We start from the raw sequence: 22071 nt of genomic DNA, 5'->3' as shown, positions 1-22071 counted from the left end.
TATTGTGTTTTTGCATTACTTCTGAATCAGCTTCCTACTTAGGTAATTGCATTCTTTTATCTTTGTGGGAAAACAGTTTTATTTTTATTTTTCCAAAACAGCTGCAGTGCACATCAAGTCACAGTAAAGACAATTTTTCCATTTGAAATGCTGATTGCAACTGATGAATGAGCTTTACTATAGGGATATTATTTGAAAATCTTCCCTTTCTTCTATATTTCCTTTTCTTCTATTCTGTTATGTAACAGTACATTTCTCATCAACTAATACAAGCTTTAGCCTGTTAAGAGTGTTTCATCTGGCAATCAATTCGAGCAGAATAGCAGAGAGATTAAATATGTGCTGTTTTTCCTCAAGGTTTTGGGTCATTGGGAGATCACTCACTTTAAACAATGTTGCCAATTTTCCTCTCTACATATTTGATTATAATAATTATGCTTCAGAGTTTTCCCTTTTCATTGTTTTAATGTAACATCCAACATAGCTACAAATTTATGTTTTTGTTTTGCAACACACTACCTACAAAAAAAGATTCCTGATTATGTTAGTACCGTTTTGTTCTCACAAACCCATACTCCTTCCAATTTGTGTACAACTGCATTGTCTTACCAAACACAGAAAACTTGGCAACTTGAAGTGCTATATTTGCAGGGCAGCTTACCTATGATTAACAGAATCGTGATTCTTTTCCAACCTCATTTTCCAAGTTCATCTAATACCCTGCAGATCCGCTAACCCCCTAGACTAGAGTATGCTAAAATAAGCTGTACGGCAAAGCTGCTGTTTAATACATATTCCGCATGGATGTGATCCTGCAAATTTCTTAGGCTCTGGACAGTGATTAATAAATACTGAATTAGGTTTCCATACAAATCCTCCAATACAAATTACAAGTTAACTCCTGCCATTAACCATAAATAGCCAGGGTCCTCTGGAGGTATCTTTTCCCGCAGTTGGCCGCATAGGCCTTCCCGCATGGTCCACCAACAGCTTCGTCCCCGTGGCGGTTCGGAACACATCGCAGATTTGACGAAGCTCGGATGTTAGGAGACAATAAGTGGCGTCAACGGGCCGAAGCCATTTTCTAACAGGCAGTTCCGATGCAACTATGCACTAACTCCTCCCTCGGTTGCTGCTTACATCGGACTTGAGCATTCAGAACTCAAGTAAGAAATCACGGAGCCCAAAGGGCTGATCTCCAAGCAAAAACTATCTGGATATCAACAGGTTTTTGTGTTTGGAGAGAGCACTGCGTCTGTTTGAAATGAAATCATTGTCAATCTGTCAATGTCAATAATCTACATCTTTATATATTAGAAGGCGGAATTAACACGGTTCTGCTGTCAATACAGAAGATGCACAATACGAAACGGTTTTTTCTGTTAACAAACTACAAACCCCATAAACCAACGCGGCGCCGGCGCCGGGTCTTTTCTTCTGAGTTTGCGTGTAAATTGCTATCGATGGAGGCGGGGCTAGTGCAACTCGCGTTTCCTTTTTTCAATGAATTTTTCCAGTGAAATTCGGGAGGATGTTTGGGCGCATGCGTTAAAGTTGTAGTTTTTGTATTCGGCGTGATGCGGCGTCTGCAGTTGTCTCTTGGGGTTTTACATGTTTTTATTCTGTTTCTGTTTATTGTGTGCTGGGGAAGTAGCTCAGCAGGTGAGTGTTCTTAGGATGATTTTTCACTGATTGGAAACAAATGGCACCGAAACGTATCTCGATACAATTTTGTTTTGCAGCATGCTAATCTATGGGATCCAGGAATTCTTTCTGCACCACCTCATTCTTGACTCTCTGGAGTCATTCGTTGTGCAGGGGTCAATATCACTATTCCTTTATAAGTTTCCTTTTTTCTTATTTGCCAGAGATTTGAACATTCACCTGGAACTTGTTTCCTAAACATGCTTTAACCATTCTCAATATTATACTGTTTTGCAAATTATTAAAAATAAAATTTACCGAATTAAAACACTAAATTAAGATTTGTCTACGACCTGATATCCTGCAATTTATCAGAAATCTTTGGCATCACGACTAATTCTAGGAATTTCACACATCTGGAAGCAGTACTTTTTATACATTAGAAAACAGACTGAGAAATCTTAGTCATAAAAAACAATATGATAGCATTTGCTTTTGTAATTTATTAGAACGGTGCAGCACTTTGATTCAATTAAAAAAAAGTGTTTTGACATAACATGTCTGTGTCCATTTTGACTAGCTGCATCTTTTCCTGTGCTTCCTTTTTACCTCTGAAGCAACTTTTCCGAATCAAGTGGGGACTTTCTGCATATTAAATAATTAATGAAAAAGAAACGTTTATCCAGGTAAAATTGCATCTGTAGACTTGTTTAAGCAATAATGTAAGCATTGCTGGAGTATATTCCCCCCACTTTGGACATTGGAAAATGAAAGCCATTTCTGCTCACTTGTTGCTTTTAACATATGGTAACTGTTCGTTCCAGCTCTGACTGGACTATATAGTGTCAGAAGACTAGAATAATGTAATGCAACATTATTTGCAATACAAAATGTCATTACAAAGTTTTACTCACAAGATTAAATGCTACCTCAGTGCCACTGCATTTAAAGCCACATTATTCTGTGGGCATAAGCGTAGATGATACCAGAAAGAAATTTGTGCCTTAGCATGGTCACTGAGTAAATGAAGAACATTTAAATAAATAATATAATAAATAAAATAAAATACATTAGCTTTCAGTGATAGTTACTTCTACACCTCATCTACTTATGCTATACATTGACCTTTTTGATAAAAACTATACTGTGCAAATAAATTATTCATGCAGATGAATTAAATTGTAGGCAAATTTTATAACTTTATAACTTTTTAATCTCTCTCTAGTTTGTAAGTCCCTTTTTTTTCTTCGATCCAATTAATGTACCACTGTTAATCTATCTATTGGCTAACTCATGTTTATCAGAACTCAGAGCAGTTTATATGAAAAACAATACTTTATTATTCAAGGAAAAAAGAGCAAAATAATATTCAACATGCTAAAGGCTCAAAGGAAATTAAAGAGATACAATGATACATCAATTTTAAGTTGCAAGACAAATATTTTAATATACTTAGTATTTAGTAAGAAGTTCATAATGTATTTCACTGTAGTTATTTAATTGTATAATTTAAGGGAAAATAATTTAACTGTTTGGTGCTTTTTTGTATGTTTTCATATTTTTGGAACAAGTAGAATTAGAGGAAAAATGAATACCTTTATCATAAAATTGTAAATCCAATTTCATTCATATTGCAGGCACAGTATTCATAGAACATACTGTATATGAAAACCTTGCACTACCTGTATCAACACCACAGTGGAAATAATAATGATATTTGCAAAAATGTTTCTGTTTAAATTTTAGATACACACTGGAAAAAAATTCTTGTTCGAATTGATGAGGCAGTGAAGAACTACAGGCCATGTGTGAAAGATAACTGTGAGTGTCATCAAAGGTAAGACAATAAAGATATCTTTGATGGTTCCATCCATGACTTATGTTCTGATTACATGTTTACTCATTAAGAACTTAACATTAATCAAATTAGCTGAATCTTCTGAGTTTTCATATAACTATCAGCAATGACTGGGTTTGTATAAAATATATATTTTAACATAGTTGAAATGGTCTGGCTACTTTGTAATTCTGTAAATTATATGAATATAGTTCTCATGTTGCTATATCATAATTGATTTTTGGTTTAGTATTTTTTACAAGTTTGGTCAGTGTTAAGCAAACTTTAGTTAAATCATATCTTGGTGGAATATCAGTGCAGTTCAGCTTCCATTTATAGCATGGTTTTATGCAATATGCTAACTGTAACATGATTCACTTAGAATTTTGTGTGAATCTGGCAATTTGATGTAAACAGACAATTATGGTTTTGTCAACAAGTTAAACCATGGTTTAATATTTAAGATTTCCTTTTTCTCTGTGTAGTTGACAGGAAGAGTTCAGAGGCATTTGCTTCAACCTTAGTTAAATCAGAATAATCAACAGAATAACAGAGTTGGAAGAGACCTTAGAGATTGTCTAGTTCAATTGTTGGCAACCAGTGGGCTGGGGACCACTGGTGATCCACGAGAAAATTTTGGTGGTCTGCAGAGAAATGTCACCCCCAAAGCAATTATTCCAGGCTGCGTGGGAACACAAGGCTGCGCCACCCACATGGCCCACAGGAACACAAGGCTTGCGTCGCTTGCATTGCGAACAAGAGGTAGTGAGGGGAGAGGGGAAAGGGCGGAAGGAGGGAACTTGTCCCACACTTCTGGCCTGGCCACCTGGCTGCTTCTTTCTGCCTCTTTCTGCTTCTGCTTTTGGCTACACGTAAGGAAAGTAGCAAAAGTTTTTCTTTCTCTCCTCCAAACCCCACCAGAAATGAGTCTTTGGGACCCTGCAAGGCATCCTGCTCCAAGAGGCTGCGTCGATAAAGATTCATTTCTGGTGGAGTTTGGGGGAGAGAGACTTCTGCTGCTTTCCTTGCATGAAGCCAAAAGTCTCTCTCTCTCCCTCCCTCCCCCCGAGAACAGAGCTGGAGACGATATCCTGCAATCCCAATTAAAAAATGATCAATCGGTAGGAAAATGGGGTGGGGAATTTTCCTGCAGACTCTTTTTGGGATTTTCCCAGGGTCTCTGGTCCACGGGATTTAAAATTATGAGTTTGGTGGTCCCTGAGATCCAAAAGGTTGGCAATCCCTGGTCTAGTTTATCCCCCTGCTCAGACAGGAAACCCTACCTACACCATTTCAGATGGTTGTACAAACTCTTCTTAAAAACTTCTAGTGAGGGAGCACTCACAGCTTCTGGGGGTAAGTTATTCCACTGATTAATTGTTCTCACTGTCAGGAAATTTCTACTTAGTTCTAGGTTGCTTCTCTCCTTGGTTATTTTCCATCCATTGCTTCTTGTCCTGCCTTCAGTTGCTTGGAGAATAGGTTGACTCCTTCTTTGTGGCAGTCCTTTAGATCAGGGATGTCCAACTTGCTGCCCGTGGGCCAGATGTGTCATGTGCTGGCCACACCCATGCCTAATTTAGCAAAGGGAAAAAAAGTCACAATAAGTCACGTGATACTGCTGTGATGGTGCAAGTTTGACACCCCTGCTTTAGATATTGGAACACTGCTGTCTTGTCACCCCTAGTCCTTTTCATTAAACTAGACCAAGGGTTTTAAACTTGTCAAGTTTAAGACCTGTGGACTTCAACTCCCAGAATTCCTGAGCCAACATGACTGAGGGGGAATTCTGGGAGTTGAAATCCACAAGTCTGAAAGCTGTCAAGTTTGAAGACCCCTGAATTAGACATGCACAATTGCAGCCTTTTTTTTAACATATGTTTTAGTCTCCAGTCCGCTAATCAAGTTTGTTGCTCTATTCTGCAACATAATCATTCTTTGATTATGTTGCAGGAAAATAGATCATCTTCAAAATCCATATTTGCAGAAGCTTATCATAGTTCTGAAACCCCGAGGTTATCAAATTTCTCCTTGCTATGCAGAGGGTCAAGATCCTGAGATTTTTTTGGACTTTATTAACATGTGTGATTCTAAACATATGTAAAATATACTCTTGAAGCTATAGATCCCAATGGCTTCCCCAAGCCCCAGATATGTCTAGTATTTAAGATAAGACAATCATTTCTTTTCCAAGCTTTTAATTGTTAATTACTATTTAACTTTTACTGTAATTGTATTAATTTTGTTATATTTTATACTTTGCATTTTTATTGGTTAAAGTTATTTTGAATATTGGAATAAGCAGAAAAGTGAGTGTATATTCAGTAATAACAGAATAAAATAAATATTTTCATTGTATTTATCACACATTTTAAATTTATTTAAAAACTCATTAGAACAAATAAAATTGTGCCTTCTTATAATAATCTATTTTATTCTCATTTTGAATACCCTTTCCTTGAAGGTAATAATACCTTTATTAATTATACCTTGATAAATTATTTTAAGATTGTACTACACACTTGTTTTAATTTTAAACCATTTTCTATAAACTATCCAAAGAGGTTCTCTAGAAAGCAAAAAAACATATTTAAAAACATCAACTGTGCATATTACTTACAGCATTTTTCTGTAAAAGAGAATTCAATACAATTTCATAACGGAAACATTTTAAAAAAATAGGTCAGTACACAAACGTTTTAGAATGAATAGAAAGAGAGCAAAATAGAACAGCAGTAAAATAAATCAATTTAAGTGGGCCTCAAGGGATCAGCGCGTCCAGCCACTGCTCATATACGATGAAAAATCATATAGTTGTGCTAAGCCAGGATTTTATTAAACTAGCAATATTTCTCTGGTTCAGTTAATATTAAGCAAAATCAAAGAATCATTGAAACTTTCTTTTTACCATGTTTATCTTGGTTACTAAATCTACAATAGAAGGTCTGAAGTAGAAGAAATTTTGGAGCAGACACCAGTCCTTAACCCAATTAAGATATTTTAGCATGATCTGAAATATGCAATTATAGAATGCCTTCCTTAAATATTAATGAGCTAAAGCAGTTTCATGAATTGGAATGGACTAAAGTAAAGGCAGGCTAACGTGTAAGAATAATGGATAGGTGTAGGAAAAAATTGGTTGAAGTATTTGCTACTGAAGGAGGTGCCACCAGCCATAAAAACTATAGTTTAAGAAAAGAATTTTCCAGCAGAAACAGAATAGTGGTTCACTGTGGAGATAAAATGACATACTGCTCTGTATGTTGTTCGTTTAACCTGAATCTCTTGATCTATACTAGCATTTAATTGAAACTCGTGTCATACATACATACAGCTTGATTACTGATCATCCTAAAATATTCAAAAATTTTCTTACAACTCATGAAAATACATGGCATGGCCGGCCGGCCTGCTCTCTGCATCCTCATCCAGTTGGACTGTTCCCACATCCATGACAAAGTAAAATAACTATATTCAGCAAACTAAAAATATAGCAGCAGCCACCAAGACAAATGTTATGGAGAATGGGAATTGTTGGGGAGGTGACTGGAGGTAGCTGGAGATAACACTGAATCTTCTCTACCTCATTTGCTACTTCACCTTGCCCATTAGTATGGCTGATTCCAAATCCGCACTGAATCTTCGCCAAGCAAAACTATTCCTAACCTTCTTGTTAACTGTTAATACACTAACCTCTAGTATTTAACAATCTCTTTCACTTTAGAGTTAGGGAACAAGACTTGGCTCCTTTTCGAGATGGAATCTCTGAGGAGTTGCTGTCAGAAGCAATCCGTCGAAAACTTGGGACACACTATCAGATCATTGAGAAGAAGTTGTACCGGGAACATGATTGCATGTTCCCTGCAAGGTGAGATATGAAATCTGTCAATCATATACTCAAAAAGAGAACAGGAGAGAAAAACAGGAAAATCTCCATGTGCCATTAATTTATGGATCATTGAGCAGAAAGTGTTTGAAAGGGCTGAACTCTAATGTAAAGGAACTAACCAATTTTGTATTACCTTGCTTGAAATGGATTTGCTTTTGTGAGAAATCAATATTGACACTGCACTTTAGTTGTGCAAGAAGATGATATGGGTTAAAAGCTAAAAGAAATCAGGAATAAATAAATGAGGGAAAAGAATAATTGTTATGTATTATTACTTATAGTTGCTGGATTGTCAGGTAAAGGCCTGTGGCTTTATTTTATGTGCTTTATGATGGAAGTAAAACAAAAAGCACTCTTTATAATATCAGTTAATGGTATGGTGCTTTCTCTCCCCCCCCCGCGCCCTGCCCTCCACCCCCCCCGGCTCAGCCCAGGTTCTCATCTCTGCAATGCGTCCATCCTATTCCTGTCATTGGAATGGTGTAATTTTTATCCAATCTCAGTCTGGTCATTCAGCCCATTTTAACATTTTCTTTTAACCACTTCGACTTCATCCTACTTTTGACGAACCATTTTGCCTCTTATGGGACATCCTTCCATAGGATAGGAGGTCTGTACCTTTTCTGATATTTAACACAGTGTTAAATCTTAACTGGTTGAAATATTATTTAGGAATGCAAGTTGAGTGGATTATGTCTTTTAAATCAGTGGTCCCCCCAACCTTTCCGGTTCTGTGGATAGCATTGCGGGAGTGGGAGGGGGGATGGTTTCACATGCACCCACTGCTTGCATAAATGGAGCTTCACACCCTCAGCCTTGGCTTGCATGGCCCTGTTTCCAGCAAACCATGACCCAGTATCAGATTGTGGCCTGGGGGGTGGGGACCCCAGTGTTAGATGAATGGTGGTATGGTTACTATGTTATAAAAAAAACTTGTGAGAAGTAATCTTTAAAGAATAAATATTTTTATAATAACATGGAGCCTCTCAGTAAAGAACAAATAGAGCGACAATCAGCTATTTTTCTGGTAATTTTAACCATTATTTTCTAATGAGATTAGAATTTTAGTAATTCGCCATTCTAGCGCTTTTGAAAATACAAGAGATAATTATTTAGAACAACCAAAGGGGTAAAATGTCAAAAATTTATAGACTATTATTGCAATTAAGATATATACACTTTAGCTTTAAAAGAAGTGATGAGATAGTGATATTAAAGAAAGAAATGGGACGTATGGAAATCAGGTAGATTCACTTCAGTTTTTATACAGTGGAAAAACATATTACTAGTATTTGACACTGATTAGATTAGTATGTGTACTCTATACATGGGAACTATTCCAAATTCTGAACAGAATGTTTAAAAATGTCTTTTTTATTTATACACATTTTAAGTAAATATGGTACATTTATCTCCTTTTGAATTTTTTTTTCTTTTTTTCTAAGCATTGTGGATGTCTGCTATTGAGTAAATGTTTACTCAAATGTTAACAACTGTTCAGCGAAAATAAAATAAAAATTTAATCTAATTTGCTTAGATTCATGCTAATTAAAATGACATAAAAGCAGCATGAATGAGTTGGGCACCATTTGTTTACTTCTGTCAACCCTTGGAGGTAGACCAGATCAGAAGACAGCACCACCAGAAAGACTGGAACTGTGTAGTTTCAGCCCTCAAAGTTCAGCAGACCAAGAAATCGATGCCGTAGGTCGCTACTATCTTTATTGTAAAGCTATAATAATAGACTGATGTTAATCTGTGAATCCTCCTCCCCCTCCAACCCCCTTTATGCTTGTATGAACTGGAGAGAGACTTGTTTGAAAAATTTACTCATGTTACATCCTTGCTCTAGCCTTCCTGGCTTTTGGGAGGCTTGTTTTGATGCTCTGTCCAAACCTCTTTCAGCAAGAACATTTTAAAAAAGGAAAGGAAAAAAATAATTTTCCAAGTGAACTCCTTTGCTTGCTTTGGTCATCTGTGAGGTTGACTTTGTTTTGTTTTGTTTTTTTAAATAACCACCTTAGTCTGATGGGTAAAACATAGCCAGTGTATTCTACTCATAGTTACCCTTTTGATATTTGATTGCCTACAGATGTAGTGGGGTTGAGCACTTCATCCTGGAAATTATTCAGAACCTTCCTGATATGGAGATGGTCATCAATGTGCGAGACTACCCCCAGGTGCCCAAATTTATGAAACCAAGAGTGCCTGTTTTATCTTTTAGCAAGGTGAGTGAACAGAGACCTATTACTGATCAATCACATTAGATAGGATAAATACTATATTTCATTGAATCTCTTGTATGGAATGGAATATTTTGGTATAAATAACATGCTTTGCTCTCCTTTTTCTCTCAAAGACTCCAGAATACGATGATATTATGTACCCTGCCTGGACATTTTGGGAAGGGGGACCAGCTGTTTGGCCAATATATCCTACAGGCCTTGGGCGTTGGGACCTAATGAGAGAAAACCTCCAAAGGTAATCCGAGGAGAGAATAATTTTGCTGTATTTTTTTTTAAATGAAAGAATCCAAATTTAAATTGTAATAGGGCCATGTGGACCAGTTACTCATTCTGAGCAATAACTTATACTTTGTTAAATGAAAGCTGCAGGCTTTAGTTGCAGACTGTATAATTCAAAAGAAATGCATGTTGGTCAAGCTAATCTAAGATGATGTAATTCTGCTTCAGATTGAGAAAAATCCATGCAGAAGGTAGAAAAAACCAAGCTTTAGAAAGCCAGTAGGAAAATTCACATGCAGAGATTTGTTTTGATTTGGTGGACTGTTTTGATTTGGTGGATGGCATTTCCTTGGTAGATGCTGTTGGGAATTGGATTCTGGGATTGAATGCAGCAACCTCTTCTTTCTTTCTTTCTCTTTTTGGCATCCTATTTAGTCTCCACCCAATGAGCTGCACGTAAACAGAAAAGCAATATCAGAAGTACAACAGTGCTTAAACGTTTGTGAGCCCTTTTTAATTTTCAATATTTTTGCATAAATATAAACTAAAGTATGATTTGTACAGAAGTCCTGAAACTAAATCAAGAGAATCAAGTGAATGAATAAAAATCAGTATGCTTGTTTTTTTATTGACTACTATTAACTATTAATGTCAGTATTTTAATACTGTGTATTTATCAAAATATTCTTAGGTCAGCAGAAAAATGGCCCTGGAAGAAGAAAATTTCCAAAGCCTATTTTCGAGGATCCAGGTGAGCATTTTTTTTTCCTTTCAAGTACTTTGATAGTCCTAATATTGTAAATAATTATTATATTGTACTGCGCTGCCCAGGGAAATTAAATTGGTCCATTGAAATATATGTATATTTCCTTGAGTTGATATCAGCTCCTGGGGAATATGTAGACTTATCTCTGTTATTTTCTTGGCACCAGTACTTTTGCTATGGCTATGTTCAGGAATGTTTTTACTATATAATACCATGCCGACAGTGGTGGGAGCCAACTGATAATGAGAGACACTAATAGTAGGCAAATAAAATGTTTCTGACATGCTGATCTTTCCAAGTAAAGTCCCAGAAAACCAGTGGATGGTAGTTATAATTTTCACTTGCTCACTTTAGAATTACATGATTTATTGACCAATTTATTTGAAAAGTGTCAAATTGGAAGAAAGCCAATCTAATGGTTCTATGTGATTTCTGTGGTAGGACAAGTGCAGAACGGGACCCCCTCATTCTTCTTTCTCGAGAGAATCCAGATCTTGTTGATGCAGAATACACTAAGAATCAAGCTTGGAAATCTGAAAAAGTAAATACTATAGAATACTATTCAAATGTTATTATTACTATTAGTACTAACACTATTATTATTTTTCCTTTCTCTTGTAAGAGACAATAAAATAATCCATTATGAAGTCAGGTGGAGTTTCAAATATTTACAATCATTAGTACATTTCAAGTTTTTCTATTTCAAGGGAAAGAATATATTTTTGACAGGTTGAAAATTATCTATTATTTTACTATAGTTGATTCCTTTACTATCAAAGACTGATGGGACTGCCACTGGACTTGTACGACTTATTTTAATATGTGGTATACAACTGAATTTTATATTTAAATGTGAAATCTCCTTTAAATACACGCATTATGCTCTTGATATATGTATAGCAGGGTACATGTTTTTAATTTTTTTTTTGTTCTGCGGTTAGTTGTTTCTTTGTTGTATTATACTTTTTTCCCAAAGAAGGAATGTAAGCTGCTCAGTCCTTTTTGATTGTGGTAATATATAAGCTTCAGTAAATAAATAAGTAAATCAGTAAGTTGTATTACTTCTTCCAATTTGATTATTCCAGCAGCCACTGTAAAGTTGATTAAGCTGAGCAATTATTGTGATTATAAGAGTCTTGGTGGCACAGTGGTTAGAATGCAGTGCTGCAGGCTAACTCACTGCTCACTCCAGGAGTTTGATTCTGAGGGCTCAAGGTTTACTCTGCTTTCCAACCTTCCAATGTCAGTAAAAAAATTTCCCAAGATGCTGATTCTATAAACCATTTAAAGAGGGTTGTAAAGCACTGTGAAGTGGTATATAAGTATATAAGAGCTATCGCTATTATGGAACACAGGCCTTGATATGATGGTATGTGGGAATAAACTGAAAACATCTGAAACCTAATGCTAGCAATACGTCTACATCATGCTAGCCCACATACCAACCTGGATTTTATCAGTCCAGCATACACATGCATACACATGCCCAATGTGTTTGAATTCCTTGTGGACTGATTTCAAATCATACTTGCAAGAAGTAACCCTTAAAGGAAGTTTTTTAAAGAAATTTTAAAATAAGCCTTTATTGTGAATATGACAAAGGGTATACATTGTTGTAAGAGATTGCTATGAGCATAGTATAATCGTACAGTCTAGACATATGTTGGCGCTAATGGTATGTCAAATAGATTATTCCACATCTTTTTTATTTCTTGCTGATTGAACTTTAGTCTCTTTTTCCCCCCAACATCAGGATGCCTGATTTGGCACCAGAGGGGGTAAATTAAATAACAATAATTATCTCTCTGATTTTTGTAAACAAGAACTTGTTTTCCTAGTATGTTTTACTGAGCATGCTTATTACATAGTCATGGAGTTTAATGTCCAATTATAGTAGTGCCTATTACATATACGAAATAATGTAACATAGGGCCGCAGCCTTTTCAGGTTCCAGTACTGCCAGGTGATCTCATTCAGTGGTGTGTTTCCAGCTTGTAGCCCACAAAAATTACCGTATTTATCGGCGTATAACACGCACTTTTTTTCCCCCTGAAAATAGGGGGCAAATGATGTATGCGTGTTATACGCCGATATATCGTTAAGAAGCCTTCGGTGAATGCTGCTGGGATCGGGGATCAAGGACACAAATGAAAGAAGGGGAGGGAGGAAGCAACCGAAGCCTGTCCTTCTCTCTGGGTCAGCTCTCTCAGTCGCTCTCTCGCTCCTCCACCAGCACAGGAAGAAACTGCTTCAAAGAAGCGGGGGGCTTTTCCTGTCGCCTTTCTCCCCCACCCCCGTCCGCCCGCCCGCCCGCCCGCAGTGCTCCGTTCTGCCTGCCTGCCTGCCTTCGTTAATGGTTGAATCGGAACAGCTTCGGCTGAGTAAAAGAGGCGAATAGTTATTATTCTCAGCCGAAGCTGCTCCCAAACAACCAGAAACTAAGGCAGGCAGGCAGGCAGGCAGAATGGGACACTGTGGATTGACGCGCAGCGGGTGGGAGTGGGGGTGAAATTTCCCTCTTAAAATGAAGATGCGTGTTATACGCCTGTGCGTGTTATACGCCGATAAATACTGGGTACCTTAAATCTAGTAAGGTTTTGATGGTCTTGCCTCACAACTTCCCATCTGTGAAATATATTTTTACAGGCACACATAGCAAAAGTTAGGGGATGGTGAGGAAGAATTGAATACTATATTCTGAATATATTGGCAACTGCTATTTTTGTCTACTAATCCCTGAAACTGATTTGGAACGACTTTATTTTATATGTTCACTTATAAGTCCATCTACACATAAGACAACTCTTAATTTTTTAACTAAAATACCATGAAAAATGTGCTGCCCATTGATATATTAATCCATCTTTTAATGGCATTTTTAATCAAGTTTTTCACTCAAAACCCACCAATCTCTGCTGGTTCATGGATGGGCTTATATATATGAATATATATAGCAAATATGGGTGCTTTAAAAATTATTACTGTTTATATTTGTGAATAAGCCAGTCCGCAGATAAGCCAAAGCCATTTTTGGAGGTGCATTTTGGCACCAATAGTAAAATTCTCAGTTTATTCTCAAGTTTGTACTGTACTCTATTAATGTGTTGGTATTGGATCTCATCATAAAAAGAAAGATGTCCAGTATCGGAACTAACGTTTAGGTCAATATGAGTTCTGCATAGTTTAAAACCTTAAGGGTTTATAATTATTTCTGTATTTTGAAGCATTCTGTATTAAAAATAACAGTTCACAGCTGCAGTTATTTATATGGAAAGTGATGAGAAGTCTTGGGGCATATCTGACCAGCTGCTCAGAGTCTACAAAAACGGATTAGCATATAAATTGAATAAATAAACAACTTATATTAAATATGGCAGTTCTAATCAGTGCAAGACAGGAAAATGGATTAAAGAAAACCACAGCTTGTTGCATATGTGAAATAAAAATACTACACAGCGTTTGTGTATGTGAATGAATGCTTATTTGGAAGAAAAAAAATCAATGAACATTCTAAGAAAGCTTGTTTATGGCTGCACTCTAAGAAAATTAATGAATTGAATATTTAGCTAGTTAGTCCTTAGATTGCTTGGCTTACAGTAATAACTTTAATGATACATTCTATTGAAAAAAATGTGTATCTGTGTAAATGTGTAAATACTGCATCTTTTTGTATAACATTTCTATTATAGTTTTTAGGAAAGTGGTTACAGATATTTTAAAAAAACCTTTTTTTTTAAAGGATACTCTTGGGAGACCACCTGCAACAGAAGTTCCACTAGTAGACCATTGTAAATTCAAGTATGTATTTGATTCAATCTTGGTAAATATCTGAATACATGTCAGTTCAGTATAAATATCTGAAAGCAATGGAATTGTCATGAAATTCATTGGTACCCGTATCAATACTAGCCTTAAATTTAGAAAAACTAGCTCTTAGATTGGCATTGAAGGCCAGGATTCCTATCCAATAACGCTTAGCTGATAGTTCAGTTTTAATTGTTTGCTTGAACTTCATGGTTATGTCCTGATTTTTTTTATAAGTTAGGAACATATAAATGCTATTGGTACTATGCAGATTTAATTTTTCTAAATATTCTATTTGAGTTGTAGTGCTATGAGTTTCTGTCATTCGTGATTTACAGCTGGGTTACTGTAATTCAAGGAATGTATTCCAGGAATCTCTAAGACTCTCTGTATCTCCTGTAGGCTATTCAGCATTAATAAGTAATTGATATGATTAAACTCCTTAGGTTATCTGTAGTTGCTGTGATACCCAGAACCAAAGGAGTTAGTCATCACAGGCCCCTGGGGTGGTAAAGGAAGAATTTTCAGTTATGTTTAGATGATAAAATGATGCCGCTGAGAGACTGGTATTTTAAATGACTTGGCATCTCTTGCAAAGAGCAAAACATTGCTAAGAATAGAAATTGGGAATTCTTTCATTTGGAGACTTTTCATTGTACTGGCAGAATGCAGCCTCTTACTTCTTTTAGCTCCACTGTGGTTGTTAAGAGATTGGTGAACATTTTAGCTGAAATATACATATATGCTCTATGGTATGTTCATTTATTTATATGGGCTCAGTAGGAGCAAGGAGCAAGGATTAAATGAAGAGTGCAGAAGATGCAACAATTTAGACTTTGCATTTACTGCTTCTAGTTTTGGCTTCTGTGGCAATATTTGAATGAAATATTTTTATCATACAGTATTAAGATTATACTATAGATTCACTTTGTAGAAGAGTAAAATAAGTTTATCTTTCTGTAAGGTAAATATAAATATTCTCATTATTGGACAAGAGCCATACTTTAAGACAAGTGTTTGTTTGTTTTTAATATAAGATACCTCTTCAATTTTCGAGGAGTTGCAGCCAGTTTTCGTTTCAAACACCTTTTCCTGTGTGGTTCTTTGATCTTTCATGTTGGAGAAGATTGGCAAGAATTCTTCTATCCACAACTGAAACCTTGGGTTCACTATATCCCAGTTCAATCTGATCTTTCTAATGTGAGGTGAGATGTTAAAACTGCAGTTAAACAGTTAAAACAGTTAGAACTAATTATTTGTTTAAAATATTAATAATACAAAACTATTTAGGATTATGCATCATATTTGACAAAATCTTCAATAATGAGGCAGAGATAGCTGAATTAAAATCTATGCACTACCTTCAAAGATAGATTCATACAGAATGCATTCCATGGTTTAGGCTGGATTAAACTGATTTTTATATGATTGAGACTAGATGAAATCTATTTTTATAGATAGAAGTTTAGTTGCTATAAAAGGGATTTCCAGTTAAAGGTGGTCCTTCATTAACAACGGTTGTTTGACAACTGTTTAAACTTAACAACAACACTGAATAAGTGTTAGTTTCAAGTGGTCCTTGGAATGCCACACATCGTGAAATCTCCATGTTTATGTGATTGGGATCTGGGCATCCACTCAGAATGACGAGATTTAAGCAAGCCCCAGTCACAACTCCCAGTGTTCCCTGCCAGCTTCCCACAAGCAAAGTCAGTGGGGATGCTGGCAATTGATATCCTTGCTTAAAAACTTCACCTTCACAGTTCTTGCTTAGCAATGGCAGCCAGGATGGCCAGAACCAGTCACTAAACTGTACAGTCACATAACATTGCACATTATGACCTTCTTTTATAGTGATGCCAATTCCTATTATTGGCCTAACTATTTTATTCCTGTTTTTAATTTAATTGATTATAATATTTATATAGTTTTAAAGTTTCTATTTGTATGTCACCCAGAGTCATTCTATGAGACATATGGGCAGTTTTAAAATATTGTCTGTATGTGTTTATATAAAATATATAAATCAATTCTGATTTCAATTGCCATCATAAACAATATCTTTTATATCTCCCAGGAAAATGATCTACATTGGTGAAGGTTTTGATAGCTAGATTTGGAACATCAGCATTTTCAGCTTCAGGCACACCTAAATGATTAGAAGTAATCACTAAATATTATGAGACAGAAAAGTTCATAAATCATTTTGACTGGCATGTTTTAAAAACTGATTGGAATAAGGAATTGGCAGTTTACATGTTTAAATAATGAGAAACTGTCTTAATGTCCATATGAAATTTTGATAATGTTTGATATTTAGGTTAATTTAAAAATGTTTAATAAAACTATGGCTTAATAAAAAAAACATTTCAGACTTGTTGCATAGGAAAGAATGAGTAAATCATATTTTTGTTGATCAATTGGGAATAAAGCTATTAAAATGTTTTTACATGCCCTTAATTGGTTGTGCTGGCGCAGTGGTTAGAATACAGTACTGCAGGCTACTTCTCCTGACTGCTTGTAGTTTGGCAGTTCACGTCTCACAGGCTCAAGGTTGACTCAACCTTCCATCCTTCCGAGGTTGGTAAAATGAGGACCCAGATTGTAGTGGCAATATGCTGACTCTGTATACACTTAGAGGGGCTGTAAAGCACTGTAAAGCAGTATATAAGTCTAAGTGTTATTGCTATTGTACTCTGGGAAAATGATTATATTGTACAATAATAAAAAAATTAAGACAAGATTTAATATTTTATACATTTTTAAAAAATTAAATACCCACTGCTTGGAAATAATGGCCAGACAATAAAGCTGGATTCTCTGCTACCTTATTACTGCTAAGACATTTATTTGATTGGTTGGTTGCTTGTTGGTTTTCATAAGTGCCCAATTCTACATGACTCTGACCTTCAAATTGGGATGATAAATTTATGATTCGAATTACTCGGTGGATTGAAGAGCTGGTGTTACTCATGAGTTAGCAATGAGTTGTTATAGGCATAATTATGTATGGATGATTGTAATGAAATATCATCCTTCGCTGAAACTGTTGTATAAAACTGTGTTGTGTTTGTGTGTGAATTCATATACATCACACACACACACACACACACACACACACTTATATAGTTGCTTTGCTTTTTTTCCTTCCTTTTATTTTTGTATTGTACAATTTTATTTTTTTAATTAAAGGCAAAATAAAAAACATATATGCATGGGGCCAAATATCTAAATGGATTGTGATTGATATTTTATTCTTGATGCCCTTCCTTTCTTTTCATTAACACAATTATTTGATTATTTAATTTATATTACATTATTTTTATGTTGTATTTTATTGTATCTTAATGGCTTTATTGAAGGAAGGTTTAGAGTTCTATTGAATTAAAACTCCAAGAAATGAACAAGGACATAAATAGCAAGCTGAAAAAAAGCAAACTAAACACAATCAATTAAATGTAACAGACTTCCCTTTTGCTCGTATTTATTCTGCCTAAAGTCAATCTTAAGAACCTAACATTTTCTGATTTGTATCCAAATGTATGTTTCAGAGAGCTATTGGAATTTGTAAGTGAAAATGATGATGTTGCTCAAAAAATTTCTGAGAGGTAAGCTCTTATTACTGCTATGCTTTAATTGTAGGGATTCCTTGGTATAAAATAGATTTGATAATGAAGTCCATAAGACTTTCCCAAGATTATAATGGTAATATAAAAGTTATGATAGTACTGGAGAAAGGGACTTATGCTCAATCCCCAAACTTATGGCCTTTGCAGACCCCTGTGATCACATGATCAAAATTCAGGTGCTTCACAATCTGCTTGCACTTACATCTGCAGGGGTGCTTTATTCCCCACCAGCCTATCTCCCCCATCTATCCATTTTGGCCCCTTTTATTTCAGTCGTTGCCACCCTAGCTGACATCCCCTGTCTTGCTCCTGCTATTGATGAAGCATGCTCTTTCACAAGGCAGTTGCTGACTGCGCACGGCTTTCTTTTCCAAGTCCCGCATCATGCATTTCTTCCAGAGATCAGGGGAAATTGGCCTCCTGTAGGCAGGAGCTGCTTCACAAAGGTTTAGGTCAAAAACCCTTCATCAGCAGCAGGAGCAAGAAGATGGTGAAGATCAGCTAGGGCAGCAGAGCACATGACAGTAGAGCTCAGGGCTGAGCTGACTGAGGCCTCATGGGGCAGTTTCAGTATTGTGCTGCACTGATGGGCCAATCCGGGGATGATTGCTACCTTGGAAGGCAAAGTGTAGGGTGACAAAAAGGGCACAGGTGGTAGAGAATAGGCAGTTGGGGGAAATTAAAGGAGAGGCAATCTCTTACTTTGGAAGAACTAAGGCCTAAGAGTTGACCAAGCCCAGAATGTCTTGGATTTGAATGTTTCCTCGCCTAACAACCTGAGGAATTCTATTGACAATGGCAATGGGGAGCTAAACAATAGGTACATATGATGTCGACCTTTATGACCACCTTACTGAGCGACAGAAATTCTGGTTCCAATTAACGTAACTCAAGGACTACCTGCATTACTACTTCAGACAGGAAGACGGTGCAGAGTGGTGGGGATGGCAGAAAAGAATTTTTGGCAAATCACTCCCTTCTATCCAGGACATAGCATATAAGCATTGCTTGAGCAGGGTCCGCAGGATTGTCTGGGATGTTATATATCTTCTTCACAACCTGTTTTCCTTGTTACCTTGTGGGAGGAGCCTTCATGCTATTCAAAGCACAACATCCAGATTCAGCCACAGTTTTGTTTTATGCAGTATCAACCTTGTGAACATTCAAGCTTCCTCTTTCCGTAATGTGTTCAAGATGGATAGTGATTAATATTTATATGTATTTATATGTTAGGGTGTAGGTATATACATATGTATGTATATAGCATATCTGTATGTATATAGTGTATATATGTGCACTTTTGAGAGCAGGCAACAGAATTTCATTTTTAATGTGTGCCAGAGTGCCCACAGTAAAAAAAAGTGACAATAAAGGTTATCTTATTTGTACTGCATGTAAATTTAGAAATAATTGCTAGGATGTGTTTATGTCTTTCAGGAGGAAGACCTTTAAACATTATTTAGTTCTAATGCCAATAATTATACATCATTTCATGTTTACTTCCACAATTGGAAGAGATTTATTCTGTTTTCTTTACAGCAGGTGGCACTTCCAAGACTACATCAATTTGAATTATATGTATAAGCCTGGCTTTGATTTTTAAATACGTTTACATTTTAGGAATAAGTCATAAAATTACAGATTCCTGGAGAGACATATAATGCTAGGCTTTTTTTCTTTTTAATAGACAGTTGTATATTTCAGCTTTTGAATGAGAAAAGAATTAGAATTCAAAATCGAGTATTGAATTAGAAAAGCAACTGACTTCTTTGCTTGATTGTTTGGTCCCTAGGGGTCGCCAGTTCATCATGGACCACTTGCAAATGGAAGATATCTCTTGTTACTGGGAGGAACTTCTAAAGGAGTATTCTAAAGCCTTGACTTATAAAGTAAAACGGAAGAACAACTATAATGAGATACTGCCCAGACCTTTGAAAACTGAACTGTAAAAAAAAAACAAAAAACCACTTTCAATCATTTTAAAATCAGGAAAGGAGAATTGTTCCTTTAACCAGTGGAAGTGTCTGTGTGTTGACAAACTAAAGAGAGAAGAATATTGTTGCTATTTACTGCAATGTATTAAATGATAATGGGAGACTGTGAATTCTATTTTATATTGTGGTCAGTAAAGTTATGTTAAGAAGAGGGTGGGAATTTTTAAAAATTTCTTAATTGTTACTCATGTCTATTGACTCACCAGTGTCATATTGACCCTACTTTGTGGGTCATAATTGCTAAGTGAATCATTAACCTACCAATGAAATCATCCTGAATTGTTGTAAAACAATGAATTCCATGTTGTCTAATGTACCAGTACATTCCCGATACAGTTTAATTCATCAGTTAAGCCCATCATTCTACAGTAAGCTACTGAACACTTCTGGAAAGCTTGTAATCAAATGCAGGTAGTCCTTGACTTACAAAAGTTCATTTAGTGACGGTTCAATAGCATTGAAAAAAGTGACTTATGACCATTTTTCACATTACAACCATTGCAGCATCTCCGTGGTCACATGATCAAAATTCAGATGCTTGGCAGCTGACCAATGACAGTTGCAGTGATCACCTTTTGAGACTTTCTCATGAGCAAAGTCAATGGGGAAGCCAGATTCATTTAGCAATCATGTTCTAACTTAATTTAGGGGTTTATTTAACAACTGTGGCAAGAAAGGTCATAAAATGGGGCAAAACTCACTTAACAATTGTCTCGCATAGCAACAGAAATTTTGGGTTCAGTTGTGGTCGTAAGTTGAGGATTACCTGTAATTTTTTTTTTTTTTTTGTCCAGCTCTGGAGGACTGGCCTACTGGCTGTATTTAAACAATACATACATACTGTTTAATCAATTACTGCTTTAATTAATAATTAGTGAGCAGTATATTAGTCATAGGGATGCTTTATTTGTAATCCCAGATGAAAAAACAGCATCTTTTGCAAAAGTACAGTTTTTATTTTTTTTTTTCTGAAATGGGGACAGTGGCTTGAACTCTTAAGTCTTCAATGTTCTCTGTTATCCATATTATTTTCTTAATGATTGCAACATCATGAATGTCCAAAAGATTAATTCAAATTAAAGAATCTATTTCACTATGGGTTTCTGTTTTCTGATTGCTTTAGCTCCTTAAGTTTCACATTCTTATTAGGTAGATTTCATACATATGTCATCTTGGATCCCTTTAGTCAAATTTTATAACAAAACAGATCTGGGTTAAAAACCAAAACAGAGTCTCTTTTAAATCTACACAATACAATAAATCTAAAATGTCATTTAAAGCAGGGGTCCCCAACCACCGGTCCCTGGACTGGTACCTGTCCGTGGACCATTTTTTACTGGGCCGCAAAGCTTGGGCGCCGCGAGGGGGAGAGGGAGAAAAGAGCGCTACGGTATGCCCAGCGCTAGTCTCCCTTTTTCTCTCCTCCGTCAACCACGCACACGCACGCGCGCAGATAAAGCTGTTGCTGTTGCTGTTGCTGCTGCACCACGACCCGGAGGAACAGATTGAGCACAGGCGCTGAAGGAGCGCCATGGCATCCGTCGCCCGAGCGCAAAGAAGCAGCAGCAGCTGTGGCGGCGGCTGCGCCTCCGACTTTCCGGGGAAGGTCATTCCCTGACCAGTCACGCTTCCCGGCCCACGCTTGCACCCCTCGCCCCCCCGCCGCCCACTTCCTTGCAGGCGGAGGCGGGAAGCTGCGAGGAATTCGGGCGTGCTTTCTAGTTGGCTGTGCCAAGTCTTTTTTTTTTTTTTTTTTGCCCGAGGCTGGAAAGAAGAAGGGCAATAGGTCACTGAGGAAGGTGAGAGAGACTGAGAAGGGAGAGATAAGCCCGGCTAAAGCAGCTCCGCGCTGCTTTAGGGACTAGTAGTAGAAGGTACCGGTCCGTGGAAGAATAAATAATCGTAAAACCGGTCCCTGGTTCAAAAAAGGTTGGGGGCCACTGATTTAAAGAACTATTCATTGGGATTCAAACACTAGGAATTTCAGGCTGAATCGGTGGTTTGCACACAGGTGAACATCTTTTCCAGCTTTCATAATCTATA

The 22071-nt window shown here is 36.5% G+C and overlaps 1 protein-coding gene across 1 annotated transcript; it reads left to right on the top strand.

Moving 5' to 3' along the window:
• The first annotated feature begins 1439 nt into the window (after positions 1-1439).
• Positions 1440-21124, top strand: POGLUT1 (protein O-glucosyltransferase 1). The gene is made up of 11 exons (XM_087966619.1): positions 1440-1662; positions 3391-3481; positions 7206-7349; positions 9463-9598; positions 9730-9851; positions 10527-10586; positions 11043-11142; positions 14341-14399; positions 15443-15610; positions 17957-18013; positions 19827-21124. The coding sequence occupies exons 1-11, from the start codon at positions 1578-1580 to the stop codon at positions 19981-19983; spliced, it is 1179 nt and encodes a 392-aa protein (XP_087822745.1). The 5' UTR covers positions 1440-1577; the 3' UTR covers positions 19984-21124.
• Positions 21125-22071: the final 947 nt, after the last annotated feature.

Source organism: Notechis scutatus, chromosome 5 (genome assembly GCF_049901735.1).
Source record: "Notechis scutatus isolate UNSWTSFEM ecotype Mainland chromosome 5, rNotScu1.2, whole genome shotgun sequence".
NCBI classification, from domain to species: Eukaryota; Metazoa; Chordata; class Lepidosauria; order Squamata; family Elapidae; genus Notechis; species Notechis scutatus.
This window is presented reverse-complemented; position numbering and strand designations above follow the sequence as displayed.